The sequence below is a fragment of the Phoxinus phoxinus genome (assembly GCF_949152265.1).
Source record: "Phoxinus phoxinus genome assembly, chromosome: 25".
Taxonomy (NCBI): Eukaryota; Metazoa; Chordata; class Actinopteri; order Cypriniformes; family Leuciscidae; genus Phoxinus; species Phoxinus phoxinus.
In genome coordinates this window covers 15688655-15706085 of record NC_136900.1, presented here as the reverse complement: position 1 = coordinate 15706085, position 17431 = coordinate 15688655, and the positions used below count along the sequence as shown (strand labels likewise).

General features: G+C 39.8%; 2 protein-coding genes across 3 annotated transcripts in view; both read right to left on the bottom strand.

The window, feature by feature from the left end:
- Positions 1–14: 14 nt before the first annotated feature.
- ada2a (adenosine deaminase 2a) lies at positions 15–5940 on the bottom strand. The gene is made up of 10 exons (XM_079604569.1): positions 5751–5940; positions 4328–4654; positions 3519–3738; positions 3229–3439; positions 2691–2818; positions 2516–2606; positions 2325–2433; positions 2029–2186; positions 738–940; positions 15–602 (listed from the first exon to the last, which is right to left on the bottom strand). Exons 2-10 carry the CDS (start codon positions 4626–4628, stop codon positions 512–514), a joined length of 1512 nt encoding a protein of 503 aa, XP_079460695.1. The 5' UTR covers positions 4629–4654; positions 5751–5940; the 3' UTR covers positions 15–511.
- Positions 5941–6237: 297 nt separating this feature from the next.
- cecr2 (CECR2 histone acetyl-lysine reader) overlaps positions 6238–17431 on the bottom strand; it is a 30864-nt gene continuing 19670 nt past the window's right edge. Inside the window, exons 8-18 of one of the 2 annotated variants that reach the window (XM_079604324.1) lie at positions 15787–15870; positions 15549–15696; positions 14817–14946; positions 14610–14647; positions 14407–14498; positions 14198–14324; positions 13425–13783; positions 11949–12098; positions 11116–11851; positions 9195–10986; positions 6238–9057 (exon numbers count right to left, since the gene is read on the bottom strand). In XM_079604324.1, coding sequence (XP_079460450.1) covers positions 9000–9057; positions 9195–10986; positions 11116–11851; positions 11949–12098; positions 13425–13783; positions 14198–14324; positions 14407–14498; positions 14610–14647; positions 14817–14946; positions 15549–15696; positions 15787–15870 — 3714 coding nt within the window. In that variant the 3' untranslated portion in view covers positions 6238–8999. The remainder of the gene's footprint in view (positions 9058–9194; positions 10987–11115; positions 11852–11948; positions 12099–13424; positions 13784–14197; positions 14325–14406; positions 14499–14609; positions 14648–14816; positions 14947–15548; positions 15697–15786; positions 15871–17431) is intronic. The other variant, XM_079604325.1, reaches the window with a different exon arrangement.

Genomic DNA, 17431 nt, shown 5'->3' with positions numbered 1-17431 from the left:
ACAGGGGACTTCAATGGAATTGTTTTGGAATGTTTAATAGGTCACAAAGATGGCAAACGTTTTGTGGAGTTATCACACTAGTTTTATTTCATTCATGTTGTAAACAAAATGAGTTACATATTCATAAACAACTGAAATCGCGTAATTTAAAACAACCTACCAAGGTCATTAAAGTAAAAATATACTTTTAAAAACTTTTTTCATGAAATAGAACTGACATTATAAACCAAAAATGTTATGGTTTAGCAGGTGTCCTAATAAGGTGACCATAAATCGCAATTAGTATTTACAAAAGTGCACACAAAACCGCTAGAGTCCTCCATTTTGTTTCAGTGGAAGTACAGATGATCAGTTCACGGGTTCTGCACCAGGTGGCAGCACAGGCCAGTTCAAGATTTCACATTCAGTTCTTCACAAGTAACAGCATAAATTGCAGTATTCACATGTTCACCAATATGGCAAACAAAAGGAGTTTTCTCCTGTAAACAATGTTTTTATGCAGGAATACCTGTCAAAGTAAACTTTCCACAACAAATTTGTCCCATTTTATCAGCAAAACATCAATAGCATCTTTCTTTCTTTGACTTGGCAATGAGCTGTACCTAGAAATGAAGAGCGAGAGGTAAATTAAGTTACAAATAAATGATAAAAGTCTGGTTGTAGGTCATAAAAATGCCCAAATAAACTCACAAACTCATCCTAAAAATCCTAAAATAAGACACTTGTAGTTATGTTACCTGAGGGAGTTTATGACCAGCTCTTTCAATGTGCCTAAATTAAAGCTCATTCCTCCAAAGCCCATGAAGGCTTCATAGAAATCGTGTGAAAGGGCAGTGGCCCGAAAGAGAGCTGGATCATCCGAGCTGATCACCAGAGGATGACCCTCAGCCATCAGCACTGTCGCCGGGTGGTTCCGCAAGTCTGAGACCAGTTTCAACACCTGACAAAAGGTCACAGCATATTAGTATTTTCAAATAAGCCACAGGCAGTTGCAATGAAACAAAAGATGTATTACCTACAAGATTTTTTGTTTTTGAAAGATATTTTTACATTTACTCATCAAACTGACTAAACGTGACGGTAAAGGCATTTATAATGTTATAAAAGTTTTCTATTTCAAATAGTGCTGTCAAAATCAATGAATCACGATTAATAGCATTTCATATTAAAGTTTTTGTATATACCATATATGTTCATATACCGGTATATATATTATATGTATATGTGTGTGTGTGTGTGTGTGTATAGACACCTATTAATGTATGCATATAAATATGAATCTAAATTTTCTCTCCGATTACATTTTTTTTTACTGTGTAAATGCATAAAAAGATACCATATAGTACCTCTTCCATGTATGTACTCACTTTAACTTTTCAAAAACCATTAGTTATTTGTAATTTTTCTGTTATTTAAAGTGACAAAATATCATGTGGTGCGACCGTCCGGCCATGCTGTTTTGGAAACGTCTTTGAAATAATCTAAATTTATTTTCTGCACTATTTGGCATGATTTCCAAAGTGTAGGAAAAAAGTTTTTTTTTTTTTTTATTGTAATAATATTTCACAGTATTACTGTTTTTACTGTATATTTGATCAAATAAATGGAGCTTTGGTGAGCATAAGAGACATCTTTCTTTTTTACCCCAAATCTTACTGACCACAAACTTTTGAACGGTAGTGTATATTGATTTCAAATAGTAAATTTAATTCAAAACAGACCTAAAACATAACATAACCTTGCACAGGATTAGATTAGTAGAATATTTACAAACTATATTGCTATATATTAATTATATTAATATTTTTTCACTATTTCTCTCATTCATTAACTGTTTAACATGTTGTTATTGTAGCATGTTTTTAACTATCACAAACAGACATTCATCAGAATTCTGATTTGAATTAAATACGAATAGGAATATAGCTAACACTTATTCAAATGTGTTATTTGGAATAACAAGCACAAAAACAATACGACCAGGAACATGCATTGAGGAAGTACAGTTTTGACTTCAAAGGCACATACCTGATTTGAGATGGGGCAGATTTCGATTGGTACGTCCATCTTTCTAGACATCTCTTTAACTACAGGGTGACGTGCCAAGGCAAAGCCATGACCTATACGTGTGGTGTTGAATAGAAGAGCATCCATGAGGTTCTGATCGACATCTGTTCCCTGTGAATCTGATGGAAAAGCCAATGAAATATGTTACTATAGCAACTGTGAAAAAAGAACAAGCACTCAATCATTTTGAGCCTAAAGGACGACTTTGAGTTACACTGCTTTGTAGCAGATGAAAGAACAAAGATGTCAAAGGAAACCTGTCTCTCCTGCGTGGAAAAAGTAGGGCAGATTAACACCCCTGCCTTCAGGTAGACTCAAAGCGTCCTTGAAATACCACAGAGGTCTTCCAAGGTCTTCTTGTCCTACCTGGAGTTATACAAATTCTAAAGTTTATTCACGTATTGGATATTTCAGCAATATGCTCATCAACGAACCATCAAATACTCACAAAGTCAAAGCCTGCCATGATATTTGGAAAGTTCCTTTGTAGTTCCATTGCTTCCTCTACTGCCTTCACTGCCTCTGTTGCATTTATTCCCCTAAGAGCAATAGGAAATGATTTCTATTCATTCAGATCTTCTTGAATCAAACTCATATTTGATCTAGTTCAATGTTTATCTCACCTGTGGACGGTAAAAATAACCCGAGCCCCTAAGAAGTCTGGGTAGTGCGCCGTAAATCTCCTCACAACTTCCTGGCAGGCCCGCATACTCCAGTCCTTATCATGCAGTCTGCCATCAAGTTCATATGTCTAGAAATTGTCAAATAAAAATGAGTACATATTACTTTTCATTTATTGAACATTCTATTTTATATGGAAGCTTATTTCCACCATGGAACATAAAAAGTTTAAAGTTTGAGTTTAAGACCCGGTTTCACAGATTAAGCCAGGTTTAATAATTAGAGAGAAAAAACGTGCAATTCTAAAAAAAACGCAGAGAGACTTTATTTATTCTGTGGCGGGAACCACAAAACCGAATTGCGAGATGTAAACTCAGAATTACGAGTGTGCAATTGTGAGATATACACTTGCAATTGTGGGAAAGTCAGGATTGTGAGATAAAAAGTCGCAATTACCTTTATTTATTATTCTGTGGCGAAAACAAGCTTCTATAATTTTAAATGGATTTTGTATTTTTTTAAGGGGAAATGTATCCATACCGCTGGCAGCAGCGCCCTGATTTCCACAAACATGATGTTGTCCTCATAAAACTGTCTGAGACCTTCATAAAGGTAGTCTTTAAAAACAGGTGCATAGGTGACCAGACCGTAGGCCACCAAGAACGCCTGTTCAAATCTCTTCCACACACTGTCTTGGGTAGGATAGTCTCTGTCTGGGTCCTCAGTGAAAAGTGTGAGATTTCCAATGAAACTGTGGAGACAAATGACATTTTGAGACAAACATCCCACAGCTCCAGTCTCAGATTTACTGCAGTTTTCTCAGGCTCTACCTGTTGTCCAACTCGGTGCTGTTTTTAATCTTCTCCCTGAGGGATCTGAGCAGGGTCCATGAGGAGCAGCGTGGACGAGATGCAGGCTGTCCAGAGGAGAAGATAAACTGCACGGTCTGCTCATCTGTGAAGCACACGTAGCAGTTCTCCCTGTAGGTCACGTTCTTCACTAGCCAATCCACATCTACCATTGCAAAGTCATGAACATGCAGGGCCGCACCTGGACAAAAGATGAATCAGATAAATCATTGTACTTACGCCTATGTGGAGCCTAGGCTATATATGTACTATATATAACCTTTCAAAAGTTTTTAAGAAAGAAAGAAGTCAAAAGGCTGCATTTATATTAATATTGTGAAATATTATTAGAATTTAATTAACCGTTTTCTATTTTAATACATTTAAAATGTAATTTATTCCTGTGATGCAAAGCTGAATTTGTAGCATCATTACTCCTGTCTTCAGTGTCACATGATCATTCAGAAATCATTTTAATGTGCTGATTTGCTGCTCAATAAACTTACTATTATTATTATTAATAATAATAATGTTAAAAACAGTTGTGATGCTAACATTTTTTGTGGAAACCTTCAAAAAATGCAGGATCCTTTGATGAATAGAAAGTTCAAAAGAACAGCATTATTTGAAATAGAAACTTTTGTAACATAAATGCCTTTACTGTCACTTTTGATCAATTTAATTGATCCTTGCTGAATGAAAGTAATAATTTCTTTCAAAAAAACGTTTTAACTGTAGTAACAGTCAAATCACAAACTACACAATATCTCTGCATCATTAGATTACTGCACCTTTAGGCATCTTTTGAATCAAACTAAAAACAGGACTTTGATCGATGAAGCGCTTCGCCTTGAAGAAATGCATAGACGGTGAGAAAGGTCCTGCTTCTATGTCATGCTGCATCAGTGTCTGAAGCTTCGAGTCAAGCAGTTCCTCTCTCTCGTTCAGTGTCATGTTGCCTCCTGTCCGTCTAGATGCCTCCAGTCTTATCAGAGCCTCCCGCTTCCTGGGATCTGGTCCACAGTTACATGATGCACACCACAGAAACAGCATCCATATCCACATCAGGGGTCTTGGTGTCAGTGTGTGCATGGCTGTGATGCAATTCAACCACTGATCTAATGGTGAAAAGTAATGAAGTGGATTGTTAATTATTTAAATGATTATGTGCATTACATGATTTTTGGTTTATGCTTCAATGACTGACGTTCTTGGATTTAATACTAACAGATGATGCAGTTCCACACAAAAGTAGGCTAAACGTTTTCCATTAGGCCTACTGTAGCCATGTCAACTATGATTATATTATAATATTACTTATTTAAATATTTTTAAAAAAGTAACGTGAGTAGAAACTGGTGCATTTGTCTCACCCATGATTAATATATTATGAGAGTAAAATCTATTCATTTAAATAAAAAATAAAGTGTTTCGTATCTGGATAGTCATGTGATCTTAAAATGGCAGCCTCCAGAAGGGGGTCCCCTTAAAGTTTTATGTAGAAAATGCAGTTTATTTCTAAATGTACATCAGTTCATTTTTATATTTTATATTTTAATAGGGAAAAAAACCGAATTTCACTGGTTTAAGCTAAATGTACTAGCAGTATTGAGACTTCTGTTAAACTGTGAGGTCTGCAGTTATAAAGAAAAGGGGTTTTGCCCACAGCTTGCACTTCTTTTTTTCAACGGTCAACTGTTACTTTGAGAACAGTTTCAACCATCAACCACAGCTGTTCCCTAATGCCGGTGGAAAATCAGCTGTCAGCTGTTTGAAACTGTTTACTTCTATAAGCAAAATGTAAACTATCACAATGATATAAATTAAATCCATCAATCCTTAAAACAACCATCGACCATATGTTTGACCCAATTACTTGTAAACAAGCCACATGACACACAACAGCATGTGGAGCTGCACTCTACCTATTATCATATCAGTCATGATTAACGTTAAGTTGTCTAGCTGTTGTCACGTTTTCTTCATACTTCAATTCTGATATCGTTTATAAACGTCTGTCGAATTTCAATGATTTAGTGATTGATTTATCAAATAAAGAGGTTTTCACCCAAAACACTTTAAAACTGCACCAGTAAGTTAGCGGTTAACGTTAACAGTTACCTGAATTAACGTTAATCCCAAATAAACGTAGCCTACAGAAAAATAAATACATCTAAATAAATCCGAAACACAGCGAATTAGAAAAGGTCTTACCTGGCGATTGTATACAATGTATATATACAAAGACACCGGCAATAGAGAAGAGATGCAAGTTATTGTTTTGAACCGAGCTCGATCGACTTCTAACGTTACCCTACTACTACAGTACAGACTTCCACAACAGAAAGTGACGTCATGTCTTTCCTTAAAGATCATTGGTTCTGCTGTGTGGCAGTGCGCGTGGACAAAAGACCCGAGAGGACAAATATTTATACGCGTATTCAAAATCGTTAGGTTACCTAACGTTCTAGATGACCATGTCACAGTTAACGAGTGGTTAAATGTCATTAATACATCATGTTAACGAAGTTACCACTATCAAAAAAGTACCATGGTTTTTCCAATATTTAAAATATGGCATTCTTTCATTATCCAAGTAAAATCAAATGTCACTGTACCATGGTACAGGCCATCCACATACTTTTAGTAGTGCCATGCACATATTTCAAAAGGAGAAATACACAGAAAATTGACAACAAGTGCAAAATCTAATGAAACGTAATTTATTCTAAGAAATGTACAGTATAGAAAATACTTCGGTCCATTTCCAAAATAATTTGTCATTCAGGTAAGAACTTGTAAACTTCACATAATGAAAGTTACAGGTGTCGTTTTGGATTCCAACTTTGCTAATGAGGTAAAAGTGAACCGTTTCAAAACAAACATGAAAAGAACATTTATATTTAAAAAGACAAATTTACAAAATACAAGAGCAAATAAATATGATTCACATTTAACCAACTAGTTAGTTACTTAACTAGTACAGACAATAGATGGCAGCAGATATGTTGAAGGGTGGATTTCAAGAGATACAGACCTGTTACCCAATACCCACCAATAAGTGAATGAAAAAAATAAAAAACATCTGTACACAGCAAAATTCACACATTCTTGCAGTTCATTACTAAATCAACCCTTTACATATTAACAGTGGACTAGTACAGTCTTCTGACAAACTGCTAAAGTGATACAACTTATGAGCAAAGACAGGTACAAAATGGTGGACAACTTCCATGTCATCTCACAGCTGCTAGTATTTCCAAATCCCTAGATCATAAAATACATATAAACAGTTCACATGTCCACAAAAATACTCGCCTGACATTATGCAACATCACAGGATTTTGGGACAAAAGACCTCAGTGTACCACAAACATCACTGTCAAATCCTTTGTACAAGGTGCACAACCTCTTTTCCACTTTAAAGTGTGGATTCCATAAAACAACAAAATGAGGGCAAACATTTGAACCTGGGATGCTGCCTTCATTTCACTGATGGTTGTAAAAACCAACATTCAAAAGGTGGAATGCAGATGTTTTAATCATGTTCAAACTTGGCACTGATAAATTAATAACGACCATTCGGTTTTGCGAGTGGATATATTAAGGCTTTAGTGTTGATTTAAGGATCAAGCCGTCAATCATGAAAAAGTATAGTTCCGAGTACAAACATGAACAAGTGACAAAAATGTGTATCTTTTCATGCGTCTAAGAAGGGAATAGAGAATGTGCCACATTCTGGCATTATGAGGTAGATTTTCTTGCTGCCATATCACAAATTGCCGTTACTATTTAATGGTTTGTTGAGCTGAATAAAACAGTAATTCAGACAGACCATAAGGACACATAAAAAACAAGCTGATATTCAAAGTAATTAATTTAGTGCAGGACAACAATAGGAGGAGCAATGAAAATAAACAAAACCATTCTACTCCATTTTCCGATCAGCCCTCGTCCCCCATAAAAAAATAAACATTCAAAACAAATATTAGACTAATTCAAAGAACAGTGTGACAAATTACATTAACCACAAGACAAGGACTGCTTGTCTGGTTCCTGTGTCTGTACTGAAGATCACAGATGAATTGAAGTTAATCACAGTTCCAGTGACATTTCATCGTAATTTTTTCACTAAATATTAATTTGACAATACCCGTATTAAAACCACTACACCCTGAGGACATATTCAGTAATTTGAATTAAAAGAGAAAGGATTCATGTAAAATATGAGCACATCGACATTTCTCCCATTTAATAAAAGGAGCTACAGGGGTACTTTTACAAGTCAATGTAAAGGCTGGTATATACACGCATATAATGCATTGTTAGTATTGTGACTCCAGTTGGTGATTTTTGGGACTAATTACATTTCCATTCCAATATGTGAAAAATATTAAGACTGATGGCCAAATGAAGAATGATATCAGGTCATAAACAATAAACCAGCCTTCAAGAAACCCCAAAAGCTATGGATTAGTAGACTGTAAATATTAAGAGGTGAAAGATGGCTACCTCAGTTTCTGAAATCGGATTAATTCTGTGCACACATAATTTAGCAGGACACATCAATAGGGAACAAGACAACAACACAGAGATAGAGACAACTTAAGTGAAAAGTTAGAATTTAGTCCCATACTAAGAAGCACACATCTAATTTAAGTCCAAGGCCACTCATTCCAGTATGAAAGACTATTCCTAGTGCATAACAAATAAAGCAGCCAAGTTCTCTGCCAGTCTAAGAAAATCAAAGACAATCTTCAAATTGAAGTGGCATTAAAAGAATGCACATCACCAGAAATAAAGTGGATATTATGCTTTAGTTGAGATGAACACCCCCTCATTAATACACTCCAGGTGTGGTGTTTCCCAGTGGAGCAGAAGATCCATCTTTTATTCATTGGGTTGAATTACTACATCTAAAATCGCTCACAGAGTACATGAAGGCAACAGAGTCTAGTTTGTCCATGAAGCTTGGAAAAACTAAAGTAGTCTCAGTACGTTCCTTACTACACCTGAGTTTAACTTTGTAACTGTTTAATAGCATCTTGCTTTTCTCATGGAAAAAATTGAAGTTTCAAAAATTCAGTTTCTTTACTTCCTAAGAAACAGCCCGTGCAAAGGAGCTTTGAGATGTTGTTCCTTTGTAGGAACTGAGTCCAAAGACATTCCAGGCTGAGAAGAGAAGCTGCAGACCAGTATAATGAAGTTTAAACAGTATTAACAGGACGGAAGATTCACTGCTCTTCACTGGTCAATGAGCCAACCCCTTATCAAAGTGGCTAGGATCTGGGCTCCAATTGGTACAATAACTTGCCTTTTTCAGCAAATAATTACAATCAATCGTCCTAATTTTAGTTGTGGCCTCCGTTTCCTTGTACATTCCAGGACATAGCAGTGTTGTAGAAGGTGTTAATTTTCCTTGGGTTGCCAAATAAAACTTTTTTTTTTCTTTTTTCTTTTTTTTCATACACCTTGTTTATTGCCTGGGCCATTGGGAGATGGTGTACCCAGCATTTGGTGCCTATCAAACAAGAAAAAGAGTTACTACAGGTAATGACATTTGATGTGAAAGCATTATAAAGACAAATGTTGATGAATGTGTAAGTGGATCCAGATCAATTATGTCATAAGATTTGAGAGATAAATGCGATATCTTACCCAGTGCGAAGTAAGTGTTCTGCAACCACTGCTCTTTGAGAAACCATCATTCCCTGGAACTGCCCTGCAACATTTGGATGCCTGTACATAGCCATTCGAGTTTGACCTGGAGAGAAAGGCAGGTGCTGGGGCCTCTGTAAAGCTTCCATCAAATGTGGATGAGGATGCTGTGGTGCAAAATGTGCACTGGGAAAATGCTGGCCAGAATACGGCCCACTTGCCATCATATGGGATGGATGAGCACCACTTTGCTGCATGCTGGGATGCATACCACGAGTCCCATATGGGAAACTGGGGTGCAGCTGAGCTGAAGTACGATGCCGGGCTGAAGCATTGTGGCTGTCCAGGTCTAAGATCTCTTTTGGGCTCTCTGAGCGTTCAGAAGGCTCTTCAGTTCTTGCCTGCTTGGCAGGGCTGCCATCCTCCCTATTCTCCAAAGCACTGCTATGAGACCCATCGGGTATAGGACTGGGTGACATTAAGCTCCCACCAGATCCATCCGAGCCATGTGGAGACATGCTGCTGTCCTTGTGTCGTCCATTGAAACTTCCAACGGATGGCGATTGGTAAGAATTGGGCATCATTGGGTGTTGAGGCTGGTATGGACGTCTAGGCCACTCCTCGTGTGAAAATCCAGTTCTGCCATGTCGGTGGTGCTGATAGAACTGCTGATGCTGCTGGAACTGAGGATGCATGCTGGGATGGCCCTGGGGATGCGGTGTGGCCATGCGATACTGGTATGGAACACCTTGCTGGTGATATCCAGGATAGTGTGCAGGATTTTGATGAGAGTTATTACCCTGTGATGGAGGTCCCTGGTTTGGGTATGGCTGGTGATTTGACGGGTGTAATGGTCTACCCATTTGTGGGCCAAAGTGTTGGTGTGTTGGCTCACTTACACCATATTGAAGCACAGTGTTGCTCTCTAGACCCTGAGAGTGTGCTGGAGGAGCCTGATTTTGAAGGGGTGCTGGCTCCTGCCTTCCCAACTGGGTTTGTGACTTTGGACTGAAGGGCTGTTGTTTGTAAAGCCCACTGGTACAATCAGTCATCATGTTAGCATTGCTGCTGTCTTGGGAAGCTGTACTCTCACTTGATACTTTCCTGTTGGTAGGCTCACAAGGCCTTTGGTCTCCCTGATCAGCCGGAGAGGGCTGAGCAAGTGGATGGGATACAGGGTGGCTAGGAGGTAGAGAGCTGAGGGTTGCAGGCTGATGAACACCTGGCTGACCCCCCTGAGGAGGAATCTGTGGCATTCCATGAAGAGGTCCTGCCTGTGAACCTCTGACAGATCCGTTATGTGTTATTTGCTGTGAGCAGTTCTGAAAGTACTGATTAGATGCATTTTGTGGCATCTGTTGTGGAAGATTCTGTAGAATATGTGGAGGTACATTCTGAGACTGACGTTGAGAACCATTATGAAGAAACTGTGGTGGAACATGTTTAAGGATTTGTAGAGAGGGGTTTTGTGGAATTTCCTCTGGGGTTTTATGGGTCAATGGCTGAGGACTATTTTGGGGAATTGAAGAAACATCTACAAATTTTTGCTTTAGGGAACCTGGTTGGGTTTGAGAATTTGGGTGGTCACCATTGTGGATTTTCTCTGAATTTGACAGTCTATATCCATCTTCATTATGACTGGGACCGTCCGTACTTGGAGTGGACACAGATGCCGAAGCTGTTCCTAGTGAAGGATGTTCAGATGTTTCTGTTGAATTGGGAAGAGAACGGTTGTCAGCCTTAGTCAGTGCAGTCTCGGTTGACTGTTTATCACCAGATTTTGGACTTGAACCTGTCAGGATATACAATGGTGGTAAATGTGGTTACCGGTAAATCATGCAAGTGCCATCAAACTTACAATATCATTTTCATCAAATGCAATAGTGTAATGCCAAAATATGGCCAGGAATACCACTCTTACCTTTAGGGGATATGGGAGTGTGCTGGTTGTCTGCAACACAATCTCTAGAAGGCAGGAGGAGATGGTTTTCAGGTGAAGACAGTGTAACAGAAACTAAAGTACTACCACCACTTTGTGGGGATGACTGAAAGCTCCCAACATGATGAGATGAAGTCGAGAGCTGCTGGAGGGCAATCATCTCTGGACTATCAAGCATGGATGCCAAATGTGGCCTTGAGACCTGAGGGGCCCCTGGTGGTCTTTGGCCAATAGGACCTTGGGAGTTGACAGAGGGCATTCTATATTGACCATTTGTCATTGCATAACCAGTACTGTGTGGAGGACGGATCATGTTGTGATTGTATGGATGTTGGCTAGCTGCACTCTGTTCTTGCATCATAGGTCCACCAGGTGTCGGCTGCCCCTGATGGTTCATGGGTGGCCACATTCTGGGCATGTTTAAGCCATGGGGGCCATAAGGAGGATAGGAACTATGCATTGGGACACCTGGGCTGGAGTACCGGTTCCCCACAGGCTGCATGGACTGCCCTTCTGGATGTTGGCGCGAAGGGTACATGTTGCCTTCAGATGGAGGGGCACAGAGGCCTCCAGGCTGAAGGGCCATTGGCCTTGGGCCAAGAGAAGGACCATGAGTGGGACCAGGATAGGAATGTTGTTGATGTGGAGCTTGAACTGGCCGGCCATCAGGTCCAACTGGGTATCTGGGACCAAGATGTGGACCATTTATGTGGGAACCCTGATAAAAAAAGAAAAACATTATAAACAACCTTCAAGAGGTGATTTTACAAATTTTATGTGATCAATACTAACACTGCTGATCGAACATAACATACCTGCATGTTGTAGTGAGCTATATGCTGAGTTCCATGGTCCCCCGGTGGCCTGGACATGAGGGGTCTCTGTCCAGGATATGGATACTGGGGATCAATCATCATACGTTGAGCATACATTCCTGGTCCTGAAGGACCTGCAGGTCGTTGAAACTATATGCAAAAAGAACACCTGTTATAAAGTACTGACAGTAAAAAGCGCAAAGGGAGAACTTTAGGATAATAATCAAAACTGTTGTTTCAGCTAGGGGTGGAACAGTACACAGAAGTCACGATTCGGTTCATACCTCGGTTCAGACATCACGGTTCGGTATGAGTTTGGTACAATGGAGGGAAAAGCACAACAAAAATGCAGAAGGCAATTTTTTTTATTGTGCATGTCTCAGTCTGTACCACCTAGTGTCATACAGTCTCTCCCCTGAGCAGCTGCAACAGCCTGCCCTGAAGTGTGTAAAGTAAGATGTAAACAGTAAACAATAAGTACCCCATCTCCAGACTCCATCTGTAACTTGTAAACAAAACAAGACAATCAGCCATAAAACTGAAAAAACAGCATCTCTTATTTACGTGCGGACGCACGAGCGCGAAGGTGAATGAAATGTCATCATTGCGGTGTCTGCGGTTGTTCACGTTGGGTGCGCAAGGCCACATTTCGCGTGGCGGTGTGCAGTGCACAGCTTTTTTTGTAACAGCGCTCGCGGCTCCGCATCCAAAGATGCACGACTTCGAGCCGAATCTGGCCGAGCATGTGCATCTCACAGCACCGGCACCCAGTTCTTGCGTCTAAATTAGTTGCTTACATTAACAAAATGAGTCTACAATAGCAGACAAGCCCTTTAAATAAAAAGAAAAAGGTTCACAAAACTAAATACAAATGTTTAGAAAATATGTAACGTTAATTTAGTTGTAGGTTACTTTCTCATATCCATTTTTTTTCTTTAATGTCACAGGGAATAATCTGGTTTACTGCTTTACAAGATTATTTTGTAGTGTGGTTTCAGTGTACTAAAGTGTTGTACTAAAATAAACATTTACGAATGTACCTTACTTCTCGCCGCTGATTCCTGATGGTTTAGAGGACAATTACACCGAGTCGCACCCTGTCATTTCAAAGAATAGTACACCGGCGAGCGTGAAGTAAATGCCTCGTCCATTTGGGGAGGCGCGCGCCCAGTCATCGGAGGCTCGCGCTGCGGAGGCAGGCGGAAGTATAAACAAACCCTATGAACAAACCTAGCTTAAGGCAGGTCTACAGATTAGGTGTCCATAAAGAACCTGTGTATCTAACAGTAGTTCCACATTACATTCATTAATTTGCACGCAAGTTTTATTTATTTTTATACCGTGTATTCTCCGTGGAAATTCATGCACCGAACCGTGACGCCCGTACCGATTCGGTTCAATACGAATACATGTACCGTTCCACCCCTAGTTTCAGCTGTAAACGAACAAATTTAGAAACCGAGACTGTGGTCTAACCTGTTGAGCAGGATGTAACATGCCAACCTGTTGCTGTCCTGGGTAGATGTTATGAGGATATGGGGAACCATTGCTGTAGTGTGGGGGAGGGGGTTGTAAAGCGGATTTGAGTAGGTCTTGTTGCTGATTGTTTCCCTTGCCACTATATGACATTTTGCGTTTTTGAACCTGCTCAGTGGCTCTGATCAAGCTCTCGGGACCTGACTGTTTGTGACTTTTGCTCTTTTTCTTATCCTTGCGGTCACGGTCCTCACTGCTCACGTGAAACTCCTCGTCTGTGTCACCATCCTCAGAAGGGAAGTGCTTCAGTAGGGCTCGGTTAAAGCAGCGTTCCAAGGACTCAGCCATTATTGTGTATTCTGAGGAGATACAGACAGGTAAGCATTAGCACACACACATATGATCTCAGCTCCCCAAGCAGAGCAAGCACACCAACTAGGTCACAGAACCACAGTTGACCTCTGACCCCACAACCCCCAGGGGAATGCATTCTGATGGATGGATGGCTCCAGGGAGGGGAGCTGTGGGGCTGGAATGTCTCTGTGGCACTGCAGGACCTGGCGCACTGGAGGACAGCTCAATCACTCTCTATTAATCAATGTCAGAGCCTCTCGACATACTTCCACTACTATCATGATTTGCTTTGCTTATACATTTTTTAACACTGATACGCATTCCTACATTTTGTTGAGTGGATTATTGTTAAACTGTTTCACTTCTGCTTAGATGCCACAAATCTTGGAAACAAAACCGTCCATCTTGATCATATTTACCACTCTCTTCTCCGTTGTATTCCAGACAGTTCTCAAACATAAGCTTTACATCGGCCACAAACTCCTCCTTAGCAACGTACTCCCCATCATTCAGCTTTCTCTCAATGGTGGACAGGTCCATTGGAGTCTGACAAAACATTTAAAAAAAACTTATTGATTTATTCTTAATGAGATCAAATAAATGTATTTATAATAGCTTGTATGCCCACCTGTATGATTTCATGATAGTTGGGGGCATATGACTCATCAACAGGCTCCATGAAGGGCCAGGCATCTTTTTGAGCTTTGAGGGCCTCCAACACTGAAGAGAAACCAGTTTTACATTATTTCAGTGGAACTGCTGCAAGTATATTGAATGAGGAAACGAACACTGTGGTTTGACCACAACACAAGCACCATTGTCCAAACATACCTTTGTAGAGAGCTGTGTAATCGTCATCCATGTCATAACTACAATACAGAAATAGAAGTAATGAATAGCAACAATCACCATAAAAAATACAGATAAAAGCTTTTACATATTAATTAGCAAGTAAAATGAACATCAAATGTGTGTTTGGAGACTATTAGCAAGATGGAAAGCTAATACTGAGTTTGAGAGTTAAAACAGAGTCCTTACAACTCTTTGGTGCGACGTGCTCGACGAATAGGTGAGTGGGTCTCCAAATTTAGCAGCTCGGGTGGAAGGTCTTTCCCTTGGGAGAGCAACCAGGCCTTCTCCTCTCGCTGCTTCCTCCTACGTGCACGCTCTGAACAACACAAAAACAAGTGAATGAAAAAATAATAAAGCCAAGTTTTACACTTATTACCATTAATAGTGCACTTTTACCTGCCCACTTGTGCCTGGGCCAATGTGATGAAAAGTTGGCAATCGAAAACGAAAAGTCGTAATAAGAGCAAATCATCTGGCAGCTTTAGAAGGCACATTTGATCAAAGGGCACAGGCAAGATAAAGGGGAGAAGTGTTTTATGTGCTGACATTAAAGGCCCTGACTGACACACCCTGCTGGGAGGATTAAAAGAGCGAGAAAGAAACCACTGGAGAGAACTGCAGGCTCGATCTTCATCCATAATACATTAATGTGCATAGGCCCATCCACAGCAGCACAATCAAGAGTTAATTAACCCGCTGACAGAGGATATCAGAGCTGGATGATTCTCACGAGGAGTGAGGTTGATCGTTTCCCCTAGCTCAGCTCTTTGTATGATTAAAGCAGCCTTGGGGCAAAAGCACGCTGATTTCAAAACCGCCATGTTGAGACAAGACCACAGAATGTGCTCTACCATCAGTGGGTGTTTGATCATGCTTCTGGGGAAACTTTGGTCGCCGGTTAACTGAGGTCTGACTCACCCTCGACAGCTTTGACTCGCTCCTGTTCTTCTCTTTCCCGTTCTTCCAGAAGCAGTCTCTCTTCTTCTTTCCGTTGTTCAGCAAGCAGGACTTGCCTTTCCAGGTCCTCCTCCCTCTGTTTCTCCACCTCAATTGTGGCTCGTGTCTGCTTGACACACATGCATACATTAAACTACAGCGTGTACAGAACATATACAAACAAGAAATTACTGACACGTTTAAAAAAATAAAAACATACCCAATTCTCTGTACTGCCATGTTGTTCAGTGTAGCTGTTGTGTTCCTCAGGCGGATTCAGTAGCTTCTGCTTCATCTCTTTCTCCTGGGGAAGAATAACCTTGTCAGTTGTGGTTACACACATATGTGGGTGTCAGGTAGGTCACTCGGGGGATATTGGCCCCTCCCAAATACGCCCTTTGTTTAACCAAAGCAGGAGGCTAAAGAGTGTCATTGCAGAACCAAACAGCCCATGGCGACAAAGGCTCATCAAAATCACCCCCTTCTCCTCTGTATCTCAGTATATTCAGGATCTTCTGCTTTGTCTATTACCCAACAACACTTAGTCCCATGCTAGATGGAGTGTCTGTGGTATCACCACTTAAGAGGTCAAAAAACCTGCAGCGCTGCAGGCCGTCAATCACCATGCTCCAGCTCACCTCAAGGTGAGAGCCTGCCACATGGCGACGGCTAGATGGATTGGCTCTGACAGGGCTGTGTGCATGTGTGAGAGAGAGTGGGTGTAGGGGTTTGATTTGAAGAGGCAGTTGTCCAAGTTAAAACCCGTTGCATCAAGGTTGCGATAGAAAATATCTGGTTCTTTGCAGATCTATGTACAGGTGTGAAAAATGTGTTCTTTGGAGATCTATGTAACAGGTGTGAAAAATGTGAAGTTGAATAACGTTGGCAGCACTGAAGAAAGATGTACATTTTACAGTGAGGGTATGTAATGGTGATTGCTGGAAGAGGGGTAGCTATGGCAACGAGACACTCTAATAGGTCTTGATTAGCCACGGATATGACATGTCAACACCACTGCAAAATGTGCATACCAACATGCATCTGATATAGGCAGTTTTCTCACTGGTAAGAAAAAGATTAGGTTTCTAAGTTATCTATGAGCATATGAAAATGAAATAACTTTAATCACATTTTTAAATGTACTTTAGATACTCAGTGCCTCTGAAAAAAACTGCAGCAGTTATGATTGTCCCTAAGGACAATGGACGCTGCACAGCTTTCTGAAAAATCAAAATCGCATGCCAGTACGACCAGTCATAAATTGCACTCATGCACAGTATTAAAAATCATCAGCAAAAGTACCAGGGAATGGATTAATAATAAAATGTAATTAATAACTTAAGATTAATAATTAAAAAAAAATAAAAAATAAATACCTTCTAAATATGTGTGCAAATCTTGAAAAGTTTTGAACTTATCTGATTGTATACTTGCCTACTCTTGAGGCTGCCTTGTCAAGTACAACAAATTCAATACTTCAACACTGGCTATTAATATTAATGCAAAATAACTTCAATAAAAAACATCTTACCTGTTGCAAATTAAGACCAGTGTAAACTCACCTAACTTGAATCGAAAATAATTAAAAAGATAAGAACATTAAGATGTCTTTCAAGCTAACAATTTTTAAATCAGAAATTTAGAGAACATTTAAGAATAATTTAATTTGAAAGAACGTTTTCTGCATTGTAGGAGGAAATTCTCATTGTTCTCAAACAACTAATGAGTCATTTAAACATCCTACTAATATTGCCAATCTAAAATATGTCACCGATGTTTTTTTCTGGAGATGGCAATCTGTACTGAGATAATAACATATATCCCATTTACAATACTTGACTCATCATTACATCACATGCAGTGCA